General features: G+C 41.3%; 1 protein-coding gene across 1 annotated transcript; it reads right to left on the bottom strand.

The window, feature by feature from the left end:
- Window positions 1-1,978: 1,978 nt before the first annotated feature.
- On the bottom strand, window positions 1,979-12,894 carry ube2l3.S (ubiquitin conjugating enzyme E2 L3 S homeolog). Its single transcript, XM_041580302.1, has 4 exons — window positions 12,742-12,894; window positions 5,071-5,166; window positions 4,023-4,209; window positions 1,979-2,941 (listed from the first exon to the last, which is right to left on the bottom strand). Exons 1-4 carry the CDS (start codon window positions 12,766-12,768, stop codon window positions 2,787-2,789), a joined length of 465 nt encoding a protein of 154 aa, XP_041436236.1. The 5' UTR covers window positions 12,769-12,894; the 3' UTR covers window positions 1,979-2,786.
- Window positions 12,895-21,430: the final 8,536 nt, after the last annotated feature.

Genomic DNA, 21,430 nt, shown 5'->3' with positions numbered 1-21,430 from the left:
TCATCCATGCTGAATTGGAGAAAGCTATGGCTGAGTTTATTTGTGATGGAATGGTGGTAGAGAGAGCTGGGATTGAATATATTACCATGCAGTCCCTGACATGACTATATTTGCTATGTAGTTATTGTAAGCATGGTATATTTTCAGGTGCCCTAAGCCAGAAGTGCAGCCTGTTACCAGCGATTTCTGATAGGCTCCATGGACATAGGGAATATCCAGCTGATATGAATCTAAACTGGAGAAATGAAAGATGGGATGCACAACATTGATCAGCAATTAAATAAAAAATTACGGGAAAGTCGATCCTTATTAAACAATCTCTGTCCTTGACCTTTGTGTTTCATGACCATTTAAAGGGGTTTGTTCACCTTTCAAACACTTTTTTAAATTCAGTTGTTTTTAGATTGTTCCCCAGAAATAACGAATTTTTTTCAATTACTTTCCGTTATTTATTTTTTACGTTTTTTTTCCAAAATCTAAGTTTAAAGTTGAATGTTCGTGTCTCTGGTGTTTCAGTCTGGCAGCTCAGTAATTCAGGTGCAGATTCTGATTCTGAACTAAAACAATTTATTACATTTAGTCGATACATTTCTCAGCAGCATCCCTGGAGTATTGGCAACTATTGTATCAATTCTAACAGCTGCCTGTAATGAAACCCAGAGATTCTGCTCAGCAGGGACAAATAAGAAATGTATCAACTAAATGTATCCATTTAGAACAATTTACAGGGTCGCCGACCCCCCCCCTCCCAGAGCAGCATCAGAAGGTGAAAAATTACACTTTATACTTCAATATTAGAAAAACAGTCACACATAGAAAAGTCATTGGAAAAAGTTGTTATTTCTGGTGATCTATCTGAAAACAACTAGTTGTTTGTAGGTGAACCACCCCTTTAAGTTCTTTAAACCCTAGCAAATTGAATTAACTTGACTATCTATGGTCCACATTTCTTTACCAAAAAATTAGATTTGGGGGTTGCAAAACTGAAAACATTATGAACAGGCAGTTAGTAAATATACACATTGTTAGCACAAAACTACAGGTTGCATTTTTTCCCTTGTTAGTAATTAGAGGCCAGTTGAATGCCCTAGTACAAGCTCTCAGCTTTTGTGTAAGTTTGTGCAAGTTATTTGAAGAATCTAAAACACACGTGAGTGAGACATTACTTATAATGGAATAAGTTGTAATACATTTGCAGAGCGATGAAACACTCCAAGTGCTACCCAGTATAGTAAATCAGACAAATATATCTACTTGGACTGCCAGTAACAATAACTGAACACGTTTTGTATTCAACTGAATATAATATACTGTAAGTATTTGTGTAATTGCTTCTAAAGCACTGATCCATCTAAATCAATGAGCAGCTGTGTAGCCATGGGGCAGACATACAAGTTGCAGAAAGACATATTTTTACACATCAAACAACAGATAAGCTCGAATACAATGGACTTACTTCTTAAACAAGGATCAAATACCTTTCACCACCCCTATTATATAAAAACGGGCTTTTGTTGCCAAGTCACGGTTTGTAGGTGGTGGATAAACAGATAAAATTCCTTTTCATAGTTGGACATGTTTATCCCTACAGGTTAGTTAGGCAAATGATATAATTGCGTTAGGCATCATGGGCTACTTAGTAAGATTGAGATTTTACTTACATACTCACAAGATGCACTCCAGGTCCACTTAATACACATAGTAGCCACGTACACTTAAATCCATCAGTCAGAATGGGGCCCTCTGAAAGTACTAATTTGCTTGTCAAAATGAATATTAAAATTGAAAAGTGGATGCAGAAAATGCTAGTGTCTCAAATAACTCTAAATGCAGCAGCAATTGAATTTTTAACTTCCAATTGAGATAATAGTCCTATAAAAATTTTACTACCGAGTGGCGTGGCAGTTTCTGTTTTCACCATAAGAAAAGACATTATCAATATTTAGCCCATCTTACATAATAAGTAACAACCAGGCAATTTGTTTTTCCCCCTTTAATAAACATAATCGCAATATCCGCCAGATTTACAGAGGAATGGGCTCATTTCCAACAGTTTGATTTTTTTTTTCCTTTTTTTTTTATTCTGTTTTTATGTTACAAACTGAAGGAGAATTAGCGAGTCCCACAAAGCACAGTGCAACATTGAAAGAAAGGAAAACTAAGAGCCAAATGTTCAACTATACCCTCCCTTGAATGGGCCAAAGTGACATTATAGCTTCAGTGCAAGAGATTTGCGCAACAGGTCTCTCTGACACTGAAGGGTAAGGGGGCTGATATTAGACTAAAATCATACATAAAGGAACAATGACAGTGTAAAAAGTGAAGACCGTGAGGTAAGGGAAATTGTGACTATACACTGAAAACCCTAACAAAACAGATAGGGGAGGCTTCATGTAAATTTGGAAAAGAAAAAGCAATGTAGAAACATTGTGTGTCTACTCATGGTAAAGTAGTAAATTCTTTGTTACAGTGCTTTTGTTTTTTTTTGTTTTTTTTTTTTTCATTTTTTAAACACAGAGAGCAGAACTGTATTTTCAACTTTACATGTTCCGTTTTAATCCACCTCTTTACAAGTTTATCTAGATGACTGCTGTACAGGCAGCTAAGCTGCTGGCTGATGCCGAGCCTCTGTTCCATTGGAGTCCTGTCTCGTGTGCATTTTCAGGGGTGGCTGGATGAGGGAGGGGATTCTGAACTCACTGACTCCAATTCTTCAGTTGCGCTTTTTTGTATTTTTGTGTGTGAGAGAGTGTGGGTGTTTTCCACTGGCGCTCAGCCCCAAGTTTCTAGTCCACTGGTCGTTTCTCTCCATATTTCTTTGTAAACTCTTCGGCATTCTTACAGAATTTTTTACGGTCTTTTGAGTATTCTTCGGCTAGGTCTGCACGCAGTGGGTGCTCTGGTTGGGGGTCGTTGACCAGGGCAATGAGTGACTGGATGACTGAATGCAAAAGAAACACATGTTAAGTAAAGGTCGATAGACAAAAAACTGTCTGCTACTGTCTGGAGCCTGCCTACTGCCAACCATTGACGAAAATGTGCAGCAGTCAACACACACCTGTATACTGGACCTCACTCCTGTGATTGAATCAAACGGGTTAAAGTGACAAGCAGATCTCCACCCACAACTACTGAACTGCTGTGGAGACTTTTACTGCACTATTTGTATTCTTCAATAATATTGTAAGCAGTGACAGATAGGAGCATTTTGAGCACTGCTGGTTTCTGCTGGATGTATGTGGTCAAAGACTGCCCAATATGCCATTTCAAAAGTGTCAGTAGTCTTACTTAAAGGGATTCTGTCATGATTTTTATAGTGTCGAGTTTATTTCTAAATTACACTGCAAATAATTCACTCTACCATATAAAATGTAATTCCTGAAACAATAATTTTTTTTTTTAGTTGTAATATTGGTGTAGGTAGCGATCTCAGGTCATTTTGCCTGGTCATATGACTTCAGAAAGAGCCAGCACTCTGCTTTCTGAAAGGCTGTTGCAGGAGTGCCCATAGTTTACTAAAGCAAGGTCTACTTTTAGTGAGGCTGTCCCATAATGATCTACATCCATAAAAGCATAGTTGGCATTCTGTTCCATGGCAACTATTTCTTAAATATTTATTTATGAGAAACTGTATAGTGCAATATTTAACAAACATCTATTTCTTATGTAACCTTCACATAATAAATATCCTAATGAAAAGCATGAAAAGGAGGGTGATTTATAAAAGCTGTTTGCTTACACAGATACTTTAAATTTAAATATTCTGTTATCCCACCGCTTGTTTGATGAAAACACCTAAACAAATCACCACAGTTAATGAGAATCTATTCTTTAAAAAAAAAAAAAAAACATTTATCAAGGCCTAAATAAAAACTATAGCTTACGCTGTGATCCAAGTTAATCCAACACAGGCTTCAGCTAAAGCCTGGACACAATAGTCTGGACCACAGGCTTCCCAGGCTTTCCCTAACACATGCCCATGATTTCTCGCAGTATCATTGCCACACCATACTGGGACTCACCTTGGTCAGTTTTGGTTGCTGGTTTCCAGTTTTCAGCACTGATCACTGGCAGACACACCTGGCCCTTCTCATCGATATTCGGATGATATATTTTGGTTTTAAATGTTATCTTGGGGGGTTTAAATGGGTATTCTGCTGGGAAGTTGATTTCAATCCGAAAAGCTCCCTTGTCATATGGAGGATTGTCCTAGTATGACATAAATACAGAATTTGAGATTAAATCTCGTACAGCTAGAACATAACAGCCACATAGTAAGGTAATACAGGGATTCATATAACAGACATGCTAATAAAAAAGAAAAAAACATCAACATTAAAAGCACTTGGGGGCATTTCATATTCACTACGGACTCCAGTAGAAGAGTGGGTGACATCTCACTGCTATCAGCACCCTTGGGAGTTCCTACTGAAGTAAAGGAGAAGCATATTGTCACTGGTACATTTTACTGCTACAGACTGCTACAGTTTATATAAATAAGCGCCTGTGCAGCCATGGGGCATCCATTAAGTCTTCAAAAAGGAAAAAAAGGCACAGGTTACATAGTAGATAACAGAAAATATCTGTAGAATACAATGGCACTATCTGCTTATTTGTTCTCTGCCTGAGCCTGGCTGCCCCCATGGCTACACAGCAGCTTGTTTATATAAACTATATGAAGGAATCAGTGAAGTGTTTTAAAGTCAACCAAGGACTGAGACAGGTGACAGGGTGTTGGAATGATCTGAGGCAAGTTGATTTACAGTACATGTAGAGCCAACTGAAACCTATCCTGGCCAATAGCCAGCATCACTATTCCTAACAGTCTGTTAGAATGCATTTTTCCACTAGAAAATATGCATAGTGGTTTTTTCTATTGGCCAGAGTCACAAGCAGCAAATCTGGACTGCAATTTCCATGAAGGTTTCATACAGGCCGAAATTACCGATACTAAAAAATAAAGCATAAACAGTTCCCAGGAAAATGTGCAGTTAGCACGAGAAGATGCAATAATGTACTTTATGCACTTCTTGTGCGCTGACCCAAGAACTCTATTAGTACCATACTCACTGGAACGATAAGTCCCTGCCAGGTCAGTAAATTAGCTTCGTCCACCTGTATATTACGGAAATTTTTCATCCCAGATTTGCGGATCTCTTCAAGCTCCTGAGAACAAAAATGGACATGTCAGTAAATTTGCTGAGCAATAGACTGAAAAACAGCATGGATTATATAAACAATTTGCAATTATAACTTTGACTTCCTTTACAGTCACAATAGCCATTGGGTTCTCTTTCTGCACATGAAAAACATATTTTGCAAAACCGATCATGTAGATTAAGTGTATAAATATATTTCTTCTTTTTTTATTGTTTTTGATAGGCAGATTGTCAGATAAGCTCTCTGATGGACTGTGGGAAGTAATACTCCTTTAAACATGAAGGCCTTGCTATTCACCTGCCACGCAGTTTAACCTTAAAGCTAGCACAAAGTGCGGTAATACTGTTGTTATTTTTTTTTTTAAAGGGATATGGCCATCAATTAGGGCACTTTGATCTTAATTAGTGTTTACAGACAACACAGGGCACAGCTAAGATCAAAATGTATGCTGGAAAACAAATTCTACAGTGTCAGCAGTCAGATCCGTGACAGCTGGCACCATAGGATTTATGATCTACACAAGGCAGGAAGTTACAACAAAGCAGAGATCAGCATGGGTGCATTATTTTACCCTGATGGGTGCTATAACCACAACTTAAGCTGGCCATAGAAGCAAAGATCCGATCGTTCAAATCCTCGAATGATCGGACTTCCCCATCTCCCGACCTGCCACTAACCTTTCAGTTTAAATAAGGTGGTAAAAGAACAGATCAGCGATGTTCTGCCGCTGACAGCAATCGTACGAAAGTTATGTCCAACAAAAGCTAGTGACAGTCTCCCACTGAAAATCGTACGATCGGCAATACACGCAGAGATATTATCAGCAGCCAACAGAAATATTTAACCTGGCTGATCGTCCAAAAGGCCGATCTCCGTGGGAGGAAAAACGACAGGACTCTCCACACATGGTCCGAAAATCTGAACTTTGCGTCTATGGCCAGTTTAAGTGACCCTTGCAGCTTACAATGAACCCCATCAGGTTGAGCAAACGAGGGACTACGGTCACTAAAGACTCACTCAATGTGTGATGTAGGCATCGAGGTTCCTTAGTCTGAGGATTTGGGAAATTACTGATCCTACGTGGACCACCCCAACTCTGTTGATATCAGTGACCACTTCCAGCTCAATTAGCTACGGACAGAGCCACTCAACGATTAAACTGCAGAAGTGAATAAAAGTAACAATATCCACAGGGTAACCATTCCATTTATAATTACTCCTTCTTGTAAGCCAGCAGCATGCTTCCTGATCAACAAAACAACATCAATTTTACAATAAATAAGGGAAAGTAAGTTTACCCATATGGTGAACATATATCATATTAAAAGGGGCTGAAAGATTAAACACAAATAAGGTTATGCATAAACACTAAGGGGCAGATCTACTGATGGTTGTATTTTCTCCCTTCCCAGAATTGTATTTTCAGTGCTAAAAATAGTGGATATACGAATTACTCTAAAACAATGATCCCCAGCCAGTGGCTCCTGAGCAACATGTTGCTCACTAATCCCTTGGATGTTGCTCCCAGTCGCTTCAAAGCAGGTGATATTTTTTGAATTCCAGGCTTTTATTTGGACAAAAAGGATTTCAAGATTTCGTATTCCTATTTGGAGACTTTGCATTTTTCATTCATGTTTTTTTAGATTAGACTGTTTTCATGGTTGCAAAAAAACACCAAAATCGGAATCGCAATAAATGGGCCTCCCTGTTTAATCTAGTCTAATAATTATACTTATAGCAACAAAAGAGTTGCTATAAAAGAGGAACTTGCACACAAGCGACATGAGCTTATCAAACCTAGCAAGCTCTCTCTATGGTACCAGTGACAAATAAACTAATGTAAAACAAACACTATTCACCTGACATGTGACCAGACCCCATTTTCAAGCCACACCCACAATAAGACTCTCAATCCAACATTTATTTAGGTCCCATACAAATATACAAGGCACTTTCTGTAGCTACGTAGGTTGGAAAAACACCCTTTCAATTTTTGTGGGCAGGGGTTTATTGTGTGGTCCACTACTTATATTATCACTCGACTTCCCTGCTCTCTCTCTGTTGTACTCCCTCTATTCTAACCTTACGTATGCTTTTCTACTTTTAGAAGTGGTTCCCTTTCTCTGACCCATTTTCATTATATCTTCATCTTCAACTCAGTGTACTTCACTTCTTGCTGTCTTCGTCTGATCTCACTTTCTCTCCCCCTTTTTAATCCACTTGTCTAAGGCTTTTGCCTCATCTCCTTTTCTCAATTTCCTACATTTTTCCCCTTTTAAGATATGCTTTTTTCCTAGACTTCACTCTTGTTCTGCTTACAATTTCTCACCACACATATGTTTTTCCCTTTTTTCTGTTCACTTTTTTTTACGGCAGCTCAATCATTCTCCTTTCTACACTTCACATAGTCTGCAGTCTCCTGAAAATATTTTGTCAGTCTCATCCTGGCAACCAGTGGAGTTCCAAAAGAACTGGTTATGCTACGTCCCACTGCTTGTCATATTCACAGGTACACAAGCACCACTTTGGATATCTTTGTAAAACAGCAAAGTATTTGCAACAAGGAATAGCAATCCAAGCAGTCCTTTCGATTCAGTGTTTATGAGAGAGGAAAGAGGAATGAGTTATTTTAAGTGACATTTAGTTTGTGAAACATTTTCAGTTGCTCTGCAAGATGTGAGAAATAACATGATCTCATCAAATTTCAGAACAGAAACAACCTTACTACATAAAGGGGAACTGCACACAAACATAACTTAAGCTTTTTGAAAAGTAAACATAATTTCAAGCAAGTTTGTAATAAACATCAATTGAAAAATAAGCAGACTTTTCATGATTTTTAATAGTTTGGAGCAGTTCCCTAAGCCAAGCCGTCTGCTGTTATGTCTGACTACTTTGCTGAGCTGGCTGACTACTGTTACTTTGTATCAGTAGCCATCCTTCCTTAGCCTGCATCCTCCAAACCCAAGAATTCCCTGCACACGTGATTTCAATAAGGTACGGAACTAGTGATGTGCGGGCCAGCCTGATACCTGCGGGTCGGTTGGTTTCAGGCCAACCTCGCACCCCCTATTTGCAATGCCGGCTTCCAGTTTTATAGTCGCGTGCCTGCTTGCACTGCCCCTTTTGTGACTTCATAATCGGGACGGGTGTAACCCAAATACTGTACTTGTTCTACTGCAGTTGTCACTTTGATGCACCCACTGTACCCCCGTTTATCTTTAACGAAGCTCCTCCAATGTAGCGGCTACTAAAATTCAGGCTGAAGACACACAGAGCTACTTAGTAGCAGCTACTCTCTCCAATATAAGCGAGAGAGAGAGTGTGTGTGTGTGTGTGTGTGTGTGTGTGTGTATGACCTGTTATTCAGACATTTTCAATGCGGGGGGCCTAGAATTTTCTGGATAATGGATCTTCATACCCTCATTATACTATAATATCATGTAAACATTAAATAAAGCCAATAGGCTGGTTTTGCTTCCAATAAGGATTAATGATATCTTATTTCAGATCAAGTACAAGGTATTGTGTTACTATTACAGAGAAAAAGGAAATAATTTTCAAAAATAAGGATTATTTGGATAAAATGCAGTCTATGGGGTATGGCCTTTTTGTAGTTCGGTGCTTTCTGGATAATGGGTTTCTGGATAAGAGATCCCATACCTGTATATATAAACTCCAGAAACAGTTGAAAAAATACTGAGACATGAAAGACCCTTAAGCTGGCCATAGACGCACCGATCCGATCGTACGAATCGTGGATTTGTGCGATTTTCGGACCATTTGTGGAGAGTCCCGACATTTTTCGTCCGGCGGAGATTGGTTGTTTGGTCGATCAAACAGGTTAGAAAATTTCTGTCGGCTGCCGATAATATCTCTGCATGTATTGCCGATCGTACGTTTTTCAGGGGGAGACTGTCACCAGCTTTGTCAGACATAACTATCGTACGATTGCTGTCAGGGGCAGAAGATTGGCTGATCTGTCCTTTTACTACTTTATTTGATCAGAATGGTTAGTGGCGGCCGGGAAAGTCCGATTGTACGTTGATTCGTACGATCGGATCTTTGCGTCTATGGCCAGCTTAACTCTAATACACAAGAAGGTCATGTATATAAACTCCCTTAAACTACATACAAATAAAATAGCTATTGGTTGCTTTGCAAGTAGCTGTGTATGTTCAGTCGACAAACCTGTTTGTTGTACAGTGCTGTGGAACATGGTGGAGCCATTTTGGCCCCTCTTCCACTAAAGAAAAATTGTCTGGAGCCGCAAAACATAACACAGCTTATAAACTTTTAAAAGTTTTAACCTTTTTTTAATTTTAACTGTTACAACAACAGAATACAACAAACAGAAGTGCAGTGTGCAGGCCTACTCTGAAATAAATTAAACACTGAATAGCCCTATTAAATGCTATTGTTCTCATCTGTGACTTCTGTTTCTGAAGCTCCATGCTGATCCTCCCTCTTGTCTTGAGTGTGTGACTGCGGTAAGGACCATGATGAATCATCTTGCTGCTGCTCGGTCTTACCTGTCACTCCTGGGACGTCTATACAGCCCTCGCACCTTCTGCCCGCTTAGCTTACCTCGGTCGCACACTCAAGAAGCTGCCAGCAAGTGCTGTATAGACGACGTGACAGGCAAAGCCACAAGACCGAGCCGCAGCAAGCAGGATGAAGAGCCGCATGAGGCTCCAGAGCCGCGGTTGCCTACCCGTCTAGTCCAACATAACAAATGCAAGACAATATTGACTGAAAAGAGGGAAAGAGAAAGTGATGGGCCCTGAAACCTGTTCTCCAAGTATAAACTTGATCAGAAGTGTTGGTAGCTGCAGGGAATAGTGACCTCGTCTTGGCTTCCAGTGCTCTAAAACGTGGGCAGGTGATCCTGTTCCCTGAAAACTGCACTGGCTTGGGGTATCTACTTTTAAGTTCTGATTTCCACTTTACTGCTCATGTGCCCATAGAGAAGATACAGGAAGAAGAAAAAGAAGGTGATTGATGCTCCAACGGTAGTACCCTGAGTCAGCAAATAGGAGTATTAGACTAGGGTTTCAGGTGAGTGATTATAATCACTCAGGTGAGAGAGGACTGGAAAGAGAATCCACAAAGAGGCAAAAACTGTGCTCCCAAAGTAGTACCCCAGACCAAGGGTCTCGGATAAGGGATAATAAAAACTTTGGGGTGTTGACACACCTTAGTGCTTACACCTTTACTTATCCTGTATTTGAAGTTGTTTTCATTATATCAAATATTATATTTGGGACTAATACAATTTTATAAACAGTCCCTAATATTTTCCTACAACTGGCAGGAATCTGTCTGTCAATATAATAAGCAAAGGATGACCACACTTATTTTCTTTTTTTAAAAATCTCTTTCACTAATCCAACCTACAGTGCAGAATTACTTACAAACCCAAACACGTGCCCAGGCTTAACTTTGAGCTGGTTCTGTTAAGTCACACCAGGATGGGGACATCAAGATACTTCAACAGGCTACAACACGGTATACTTTTGTATTCCAGAATACAGAAGGATCATGATGTTCCCAGCCCAGAGTGACTGTCACAGAATGGCTTTGCTGAGTCAGATTGGAGTGTACTGACCTGTATGAAAAGCTGGGCTGGGGATCATTTAGATTAAAAGAAAATAAATTGTGTGGTTCTCCTTTATTAGCAGTACTGACATGTTAGTTTCAATTATAGTACTATATCTAAGTTTGTATGAGTCAGCACTAAAAATGCTTGAGTAAGGTTCTGATGAAGTCCTAAATTGACGAAACGCGTAAGGCGAAGGCAACTGATGTCACCCCCAAGCGCCCCAGAGGTGTTAGTGTGTGGAGGCAACGCGGGTCAGAGCCAAACCACAATACCAAACAAACTTTGCAGTAACACAGACATTCGAGGATGAGAGGGATTTGATGTGCCTTTTTTTAACTACACAAATGTGAGTGAAATCTGTGTTTTCTATGTATATGTAATAAAAGGTTTTACACTATATACACATATAAGCACTCTACATTTTCTAATAGCATGAAGCAAGCAGTGACAGTCCCATTTTGGCTTTTTTGATGAATGCATTTTAAAGCTTAAACATTTGTACCTGACTTAAAGCACACACGTGGTGAATGTAAGGAGGAAACTGCCACCCTATAGTAAGTTTGGGAAGTTGTAAAACTACAACAACCAAATTCTACTATACTTAGATTTCCCATTATGCTGCATTCTTGTTTCCCCGAACTTTTTTAGAGATTACTCATATAAACTTTGACATTGTCAATCTCTAACCGAGGAGAAACGGGAATACCGAGTCAGAACAAAAGGGGAACCCCGGGAACTAAGGTTGCACTATATTCTAATAAATAGGGCTATATCTGCCTCATCACTAAGTGAAACTACATTTTTGGTATTATTAATGGTGCATGACTGATCAATTTCAAATTCGCTGGTTTTAAAACCTGTTAGTAAACCTTCATTAAATACTCTATACACAGGGGTTTCTCACACACTGTAGCTGAACTTCAACTACCCAACAACTGGCCACTGTGAAAGCCACGGCTTGCTCAACCCTGGTATACTGCTCAAGGTTTGTGAACACTTGTGAACTAAGATTTGTGAACTACATCCACACCATGGTTTATCAATGGCAAGAACCCTGGCCATGTGCGGAGACTGGAAAGTGTTGTGTAAGAGTTTTCTTGGTTAGCAATAAAAAAAAAGCACTTCCTTATTGGAGAGTGAGGCTGCACTGAGGTAATAGCTTACTATTTCCTATGGACTAAAGCTGGTCACACAGGGCACTGTCTCCATTCCAGTTTACTGAGGTTTTCTCCTGGCAAGCTGCATGGTAGTTTTGAGTAGCAGTATTAATGAAGTGATAATACACAGACAATGTTGTTAGTGTTGAATAACCTGATCATATATAGAAAGTGAGTGATGGTAATAAAATGAGAAAAATCCCCTTTGATTCAAAAGGACTAAACCAAAATGGTGTTGGAATGAATTATTTTGGGGTAACTTTCATGGCCACTTTCAGCGAGACGTCATTTTTTCGTTTTAAATCGTCGTACCCCTTTAAAACATAAGCATGTGCCCATTAGCCCGAGACGAAAACTCTGAAAGAACTCCCCGGCGTCCCTATTACGACCTATTTCTATTCAAAGGTGATTAAAGCGCGAGTACTGGTGCTGCTGTTGTCTGATTAACTGGACTAACGAGGCCGCTGTTTGCCGCTCCGCAGCCACATCTGGTGCCAGACTTCAGATCAGGCCAGTGCATTAGGTGGAAGGAGCGCGGAGCAGGAGCTGCTCGGGTAAAGGATTGCCATTTTCTAAGTTAACCAAAAGTGATCACACCAGCCCGTCCCTACGCACCCTCTTCCTGTGACATGGGACCAAGGAGTGCCGGACCGGCGACGGCGCAGGGTGAGGCCGGGGACTCGGGGCCCAGCTTCAGCATGAGTGCGCATCTTGCTATAAGATGTCAGAGCTTGGTACCGACTCGGTCCGTGACAGGACTTCGATATAAGTTGCCTTAACACAATCAAACGAATGAAAGAGCCACCCTATTTCCCCCATTACCTTCATCAGCCTCCTGCTGGCCGCCATCTTGGATCTGAGGAGAGCTCCCACAATGCATCACGGCTAACGGGACGGCACTTCCTGGTGCGCCTGGGACGGGTCACCGGGCAACCGCGGGAGGGAGTGGGTCTATTGATACTCCCAAATCGTCGTGGCCCATTCTTTCACCTTCATACACCTGTGAATTTGTGTAATATCTGAAACGTTTGAACGCTCAGATTACGAGTTGTAACATATCTGCAAGAGATACACCTTCATAACATCAAGTGCTTTCAAATAATAATTGAAAAATAAATTCAACTTAAGAAAATATATGTTTTTTTTATTTAACAGTTGGCAAACTGATAGAATTCCACTTTTCATTTAAGCATATACAGTCTACATACATTTAGACTTTTAGGGTTCATGTGCAACACAATGGAGCCAATACATGTACAGCCTACAATTATGGAACTGTGGAATTAGGGTAAACCTAGGGTTGCAGGACGCGCAGCCAGGCCCTCCGCCCCCCTCCGTACACCCGGAACTGGCCGGGAATATGCGCCTCAAAGCGGCGCGCGGACTGCCGGGAGGCCCTAAGGGGGTGCGGGCCCTGGCCCTCTCGCACCCCCTGCTCCCCCTGTAGTTCCGCCACTGACTAGTAGCAGCTTCTTGTCATGGCTACAAAATGCCAGAAAATACCCTGCCACAGACAATACTGAGAATTGCCTCTGCTAAGCACACATAGAGACAGTTAGTAAATGATCAGCACTGTTGTTTTGTAGCAGTGATAAGTAGCTGCTACTAGTAGCGCTGTGTGTTTTCACCCTGGTGGCACTAGTTTGCCATCTGTCTATTTTTGGAAGGGCTGACCGGGTGAAAATTAGGAAATCTGGACAGGACTTGAAATGAATGACATGGCAATCAGCCTCGCCCCCGACATCATCGCTAGGGTTGCCACGTGCCCAGTTTTGACCCGGACAGCCCAGTTTTTTGAGGGGATCTGCACACTCCAAAGTAGATCAAGCAAGAAGAGAGAATACCGGCACTCAGGATTCCATGCAAGCAGAACAAGCCCTGCGTGTTTATTGGAAAGTAACATTTCGGGGGCACGCCGAAGGGGCATGCCCCCGAAACGTTACTTATGATTAAATGCCTGCATGCACAAAATGCATTAAGCTGTGTGCTTATTCCTTGCCTGAAATGGGATCTGTGAGGCCTGCTGTTTCTTCCATGGCCCGCAGGTGCCCTTTAGCTGCAGTGGGCTAGGTTACAGGCAGCTGATTGGAGGCACAAAAATGAAAATAAACTTTTCCCTGTGTACAACGATCCGCAAGTGACGTCACTTTCATGGTATGTGACATCACTTCTGGTGTACACAAGGCTTACTACAGGGAGTGGGTCAGGTGCAATTGTACAGGAACAAGAAAGCGGCTAAGTGGGTATGGGTTGGCCGCAAATCTTAAAACCAGACCAGCACAGGTCTCTACCTCTGGCCAAATGACATGGTTAGATAATTTTGTAAGTGAAACGTAGGAAACAACTACTGCAGGAATCAGTGGAAACATATTTGCAATATGATGAAAATCTGCCTGCTGTGATTCCTTAGCCTTGTGTAAGTTTTAAAAGGTTTCAGTACCAAGATTAACTGGCCCCTGCATTGGTTACACTCAAATTCAGACAGTAAACTCCTGCATTGTTCACACTACAGCATCACTGAAGGAGCTGACTATGTAGCATCCATTGCAACTTGTGCACAATTGACCTGTACACAACCAAATAGTGGCATACCTCCCAACTGCCCCGTTTATGGCAAGAACAGTTACAATATTGACAACATATGCCACAATCCCAGATCTTTATTCAAATGTCCCGCTTTAGGGACAAATTCCCTAAGCAGCTCAAATTCGCTAGCGACCGTTTCGCCCACTTCACAACACTTCGCCAGCCATAAATTCTAGTACAACGCTAATTTCCTAAGTACAAAGCAAAGTTGCGCTAGAGTTGGCTAATTTGCATACGGAGGGAAGTGAAAGTTGAATGGACGTATATGTTGCAGCAAATACATTACATTACACAAGGCCAGGGAACCTAAATAAAAATAAAATTGTTATAATGAGCCAAGGGTATAGTTTATGTGCCATATGTTAGGAAATGTAGGGGGAACCCGTGTACCCCAAAAAAATTTACGGTCCTTTGCAGGCTATCACCCGGAAAAAAGGAAAAGATGCCAGCGTTTTTGGGACTTAGAAAATTTGTCAGCAAAAATTTGAGCATGTCCTATCCACTCCATTACACTTCGACTGGTCTGAGGTGGCGAAGGCAAGTCTGACTCAAGAGGTAACGTTCTGTAAAATCCACATCTTACTGAATTTGCTGAGTTTTGTCTGTTCGCCAGAGCAAAATTCGCCTGGCGTTAGAGTGTGCAGCAGCGCTAGCATCTAGCTCATCCGCTAGCGAAGTGACGCCAGTGCCCGTTAGGGAATCAGGATAGTTACAAAGTGACATCACGCTGGCGAATTTTCGCTAGCATTAGTCACTTCGCCCTTTAGGGCCCCATAATTTCTCAGATCTCTTCTAATAGACAGCTGCACAGAAATGAAAGGTCAGAAAGCGGTAATTTAGGGGGACTAAATAAGATAAGGAAACTCTTGGCAGAGTGCCAGAACACAGAACTCCTGCATTTAGATACAATTATAACTAATAAGATAAGTAAGTCTGTAAGGGAACTGAGACTTGCAGGGGAAGTTGCAGGGGAAGTTCGCCTTTGTTATCAAAACTGTAGCAACACACAAAGGAATGACCCTACAACCCTCAGAAATGTGTTCAAACTTTCCATAACCTGCCAGAAAAATGTTAGTATGTATACTAACGTTAATTGGCTAAACTGCCCCAATATGTAAGTAACACTAGGCATTAAGCTATTCATTGGTGACAATTCCCTGTCATTCTGATCATGGAAAATGCATGGTTTAAATATGTTCACCTTGCTATGCGGGGCAGATCTTTCTGCCCCTCTTTCTATTTTACAAATGTTGGGAAGTATGTGATGCACATCATTCTTAGTGGGGGTGGCAGGGCAGCCATCAGGGGGGGACAGGGGGGAGAGTTGTAGGGGGCCCGAAGGTAGGGGGGGGCCGCACTTTCTTGATTAGCCGGGCTCCCTGCTTTCGGAGAGCTGCTGACTTCGGGAAGGCAGGGCGGGAGCACAAGGGGTGGTATCTTCTGTCCATTCCTTTCCCTTATTGGTCACTAAGTTAAAGTCCCGGTTGAGCTGCTCAGGGATTGGATAGCTGAGGTTTAAACTTCTCCTCCAGCTCATCCAATCACCATGCAGCTTTACCAGGACTTGAAATTCTGTGACCAATAAGGGAAGAAAATGCTGTCACTGGAAGAGGATGCAGCCACCTGTGCTCCCCTCCTCCCTTCTGTAGTTGGCAGCTCACTGACAGCAGGTGGGCCACACTAATGAAGTAAGGGCAACATGGCAGGACCCCCCAAAAGGTAACCCTTTGTGGTCCCTGTTGTGTGGTGGGGCCCTGGGCACCAAATTTTTTTTTACATGGACGTTTAAGGGGGGCCCTGATCACCAATTTTCTTACAAGTGGGGGAGCCCTGGCCACCAATTGTTTTTCCCCATGTGGGGTCCTAGCCACCAATATTTTTTAATGGGGGGCCCTGACCACAAATGTTTTTTTTTTAATGGGCAGGGGCCCTGACCACCAATATTTTTTTATTTTTTTATTAACATGTGAGAACCATAGCCACCAATGTTTTTTTTTTAGTGTGTGGTGGACCTGTGGGGTGGGGAGGGCGGACATGTAGGTGGGGCTTGTGGTGGGTGCAGCCCAGGGGGCCCAGGAAATTTTTTCGTATGGGGCCCTGCGATTTCTGATGGCGGCCCTGGGGGGTGGTGTCTCATCTGGATACAACTGAGGTTGGGTTCTATAATGGCATTAGGTTCTGATTAACGTGACGCAAGTCAGTTGCAGGTATGGATGCAAGCTGTTATAGGAATTACCAACAAGGATACAATAGAAGTGCTCTAATTTCTGAAGCAATCAAATAATTTTTACCAGTACAAGGTTACAGTAAATGTTTATTGATGTGTATTTTATTGGATTTATTGAATGCAGCATTCATATAATTTAGGTACTCACCTTAATTTTAGTCACTAGGATATGTAATGATTTTGTGAATGAAGCGCTAGGGCCCTTAGTGACCCTTGTCCTTTTTAGGTGATGGGTGTGCAAACCCCAAGCCCCTCCTTCATTGAGTACTACCAAACACTTTCTGCACAAAATAAAAGATCTCCACCTCTGGGAATTTCTTGAGAATAAATAAGGCTGGAGTATGGCAGATAAATTTAAGAGCATTCCATATTGTAGGGTCTTTAGATAGAGTGGACATTTTTACATCTTCCAGCTATTTATTCTTCCTCATCCAACCCCACACCCTCCCTGAAAGAAAAAAAAGGTTGTATAAATGTAAAATTGAGCTGTAGGGTGACCAGACAGAATACACATTTTTTTAAATGCCTTCCATTCATTACTTGGCACATATATAAAAATACTCATGAATGGAAAGCATTTGAGCCCTTCTATGAAAGGTCTGTTCTTATGCCCTTCCATAAATATATGAGGCTACATGTGAAATCTTACCTAAAAAGGTTGGTTATTTTAATAATTATGTCCACTGCTCTGCTTGCATTGCCTCTCCTACATCTACATATGTGTAAAACTGTTAAATGGGCACCAAAGCATACTGAAATATTTGTTTGTGCTGTCTAAATCAGTAGTATACAGTAAAAACTCTGCTTTTCTGTTTTAGGACTCACCTTCACAAGATCTCCTGGATGAGCTGTATGTTCATCTGGTGGTAACATATCTGTAGGTAATCTGGTACTCACTCCACAGGACACTTCTGCTGATGGCTGCCTCTTTGAACAGGGCCATAAACCCAGGTAGGGTCCTGGCTCATTACAATAAGATGATGAATGCAACCAGGGAGGTTTTGGTAGGAAGTGGTTTAAATTTGTATTGTATTGTATTTATCTATATAGCTCTGCAAACAGTAATTTTTTAAGCTGTAAACTCAAATACTATAATAATAATAATGTAATAATAATATAATGTCTAATGATATAATAAATTAAACAGTGAGAATAAATATGCAGTTGCTAGGAGTTTAGATACATAGTAGAAATGAGGACCCTGCCCTAAAGGGTTTGCAATCTATTTACTGAGCTGCTATTAGCTAATCAAGCAATTTTCAAAAGTCTCTCATTAGGAGAGTGTCAAGGTAAGATGTGCAAGGCAGTACTTAGTATCAGGAAATCCAAATGAGAGCAGCATTTATTATCATTTCTAACCATTTGTCCCCACCAAGATTTAAAAAACAAACAAAAAACTTATTTGTGTCCAGCAGGTGGCAGAAAAAAGCAATTTTTCAGTTTTCAGCATAAGGTTGTGAAAAGATGAAGCAGTGGATTATTACTGAAATCATAACTAGAAGCCTAAAGGGGTGTAACAATGGTGTAGGTAGGCGTGAGAACTGGAGGAATACACCAGTGCTCAGGGCCAGAACTAGGGTTAGGCAGAAAAGGCATATGTACCTAGAGTGCAATGTTGGGGAGGGGTGCTGGGCCATGTACCTCATTTGCCTTCCTGCCTACCCCTAGTTCAGGCACCGGGTGAGGGGAAACTGCTGTATTGGGAGCAGTTGAGCAAGTGCTGGTATAAACATGTGTTATAATGAGCAGGGGGACTGGTCACTTGCTGCACCATCCTTCTTCGATATTCATTGGGGGGTGGGGGTGACCACACTTCGTGGCTTGCCTTGGGCGCATTAGAAACATAGCCAGCACTGCCATTGATGCTCAGACTAATGAACAATATCAGTAATGGGAAATCCTCTAGGTAAGCCACTGCTGGAAAGGACAGATCATGATCACAACATCATAAACCATTTCAGATAAACAATAGCAAAAAATACATATATGTATGTGGGTATATATGCAGAAAATAGGTAAATGTGATGTTGGTGGGTAAAACATCTACATTTATCAGCAGAATTCTGTATTTTTGCCATAGTAAATCTAACATGAATTGAATACACAGTTTGTTACCCCTCCCAGTGGTGTAACTACCATACAGTAGATCCTGTGTATCCCCTAGCACAACCCTTCCCGGCCTGCAGCAAATGAAGGAGTAAGAATGCAGGGGGAGGTGTCAAGGTTTCTGTATGCAACAGAGGATGGGAGCCAGGCCCCCCACACACCACTGTACCCCCCAATTAATTTATATGTCAGTGACACACACTGTGCAATGTCTCTGTTCATTCAGATTGCTATCCATTATAGGTGCTCTGGTTCTTCAAACACCAAGCCTAGATTGCCAAAATATTTGTTTATTTTTACCCTTTTGAACTGACGTGGTTTTTTAGTGATATAGGGGAAAAAGAAACAAGAAATAGTGATAGCTGATATCTATGTACAAATAATTTGGAAACATTTTTATTGGAAATCACTTTTGGCTTACTGCCAATCATATATGCATTGCATGTCTCTACTGCAAAAAAATGACATGTTTTTTTCCACTGATCGACAGTATTTTATTTATGACAATTTTTATGGCTGTGGCCAAAGAAGGAAACAACCTGGTTTGGCCAATATGATTCAGCTTGCATGTTGAAAAGCATATTATATAAAGCAGAGGAGACTAGTGAGTAGTGATGAGAAAATGATTTTGCCAAGCATGGATTCACAATGTAATTCAACACTTCGCCATCTGTGAAAAACTTTGCCGCGACAAAAAAGACACAATAAAAAAAAAACGCCCATTGACCTTACTGCATTTTGGATTGAGAAAAAATAGTCAAGCACGTAAAAAAATATTTTACACTTATATTTTGACATAATTTTTTGGCACTTTTGCATATTCTTTCACAAAGTAAGAATCTTAGAGATATGTTATGGTTTATTAAACATTAGCTATGTACTATAAGGATCTTTAAAATAGCATATCTATAAGACAGGAGCCAGAATGCATTTTTTTAAAAAAATATATTGTCCCTTTAAGAGAGTGATGTTCGTTATTAAGGGGGGAGGAGATATTGGATGGTTACTGCAGAAAATTGTAAAATGTCCAGGAAATACCAGGCTCCTCTAGGGGCACATAAAGGCCACATAAGAAGGGATGTGTTTTGTATCTGCCTTGGCACTAAAGTGGTCGAGACTTTCAGATAGTCTGCCCCATGAGTCAGCCTATGCATTAGATACAGTTGATGTGTCTTTTTTTTTTCCTCAGACAAAAAGAGAATTGTGTATTTCCCAAGCTCTCTGTGTACAGTTCTTTGGCAAACTGGTTAATAAGTCCATTTCAGTAATGTACCCAACTCCTGCATCACTCTGAGCAGCTGCATATACAAACAGCCATTACATTCCTTTCAGAAACCGCCCAGAGCATGTATACATTGTGCATGACTATTATATTATGCTTCTGTTCAGTTTAAACATACACAAACAGACCACAGGCTTTGAATACTTTGATTTCATTATGTGAGTGGTGTTATTAATCATTCCCCCCCCCTGTGCAGGAAGAATTAAATACATCCCTGACCTTGTATATTGAATAGATATGGTATCTTGCCATTTCTGTGAGATTTATTCAATAAACTATAATTAGGAAGTTTTTATTGTAAAATAACTTCCACTTCCACTACAAAATGAAAAACGGTATTTGCAACATAGTTTGTTCCCTCTACTTTATTCTTCACTTCCTTTGCCTTCTATATTCAGTTTGGGTGTACCTCTGTATTTCCTTGTAAGGTACCTGTAGCTGCAGCTGGTGCGCGGGCACAGTCCTGAATATTTCCGGCGTCTGTCGCACGCGCGCGCGTCTTTGCGCGGGTGTGCGTCCGTTCATTCGGACGCGCGCGCGTCGCGATGGTCGCGGCGCGTCACGATGGACGCGGGCGCATTGACGCTGCGTCGTTACGTTTTGGCGCCAAACTTGTCCCTGTAAAAAGACGTCAGCAAGAGCAAACAGTGCTTGGTGATTTCCCTTGCTAGTACTTGTTACTGTGTTCTCTGATTATCTCTTGGATTTGCTTTTCTTGTTACCGACCTCGGCCTGACTTTGGACTTCGATTCTCTTCTGCCTGCCTACCGACCTTCTGCCTGATTATCGCTACGAATGTCTTCTGCCTGCCTCTGACCTCGGCCTGTCCCTGACTACGTTTACTGCTGCCCGCCTACCGACCCTTTGCCTGTCCTACGACCACGCTTTCTGCAACTTGCATTCATTCCATCGTGTCAAGTCCAGCAAGCTGTACACTAACAGCAGTTCTAACTGCTCTTCCTACTTAAGTCTCCAAAAGAGCCTGACAGAATCACCAAGCCAAGATGGAGCATTCGGAAGAGCTGCCAACCCTGGTCGACATGTCCCAACAGATCGCTTCACTCACCCAGGTGGTGAGAGAACTCCGGGGAGATTATTTGCAGGTGCAGGAGCAGCTGCAAGATTTACAGATGTCTGCAATTCCTCCAGTCGCTTCCACCTCTGGGCAATCGGTAGCTGCCGCCGGAGGAGCAACTTCTTCCTCTCCTTTCCATGAACCCAAGGTTGCTATGCCTGATAAGTTTTCTGGAGACCGAAAGACTTTTAGAACCTTTATTAATAGTTGCCGTCTTCTGTTCACATTAAAACCT

This window comes from Xenopus laevis, chromosome 1S (assembly GCF_017654675.1).
Source record: "Xenopus laevis strain J_2021 chromosome 1S, Xenopus_laevis_v10.1, whole genome shotgun sequence".
Taxonomy (NCBI): domain Eukaryota; kingdom Metazoa; phylum Chordata; class Amphibia; order Anura; family Pipidae; genus Xenopus; species Xenopus laevis.
The sequence above is the reverse complement of the archived record's forward strand: the minus strand, read 5'-3'. Positions and strand labels throughout refer to the sequence as shown.

Excerpts from the sequence above, each read along its gene's own strand:
- ube2l3.S (XM_041580302.1), bottom strand. The coding sequence starts at position 12,768 with ATGGCGGCCAGCAGGAGGCTGATGAAG. Across the intron at positions 5,167-12,741 it reads CCAGCAGGAGGCTGATGAAG|GAGCTTGAAGAGATCCGCAA; the intron begins GTAATGGGGGAA and ends TTTTGTTCTCAG. Across the intron at positions 2,942-4,022 it reads AGCAACCAAAACTGACCAAG|TCATCCAGTCACTCATTGCC; the intron begins GTGAGTCCCAGT and ends TTTTGCATTCAG.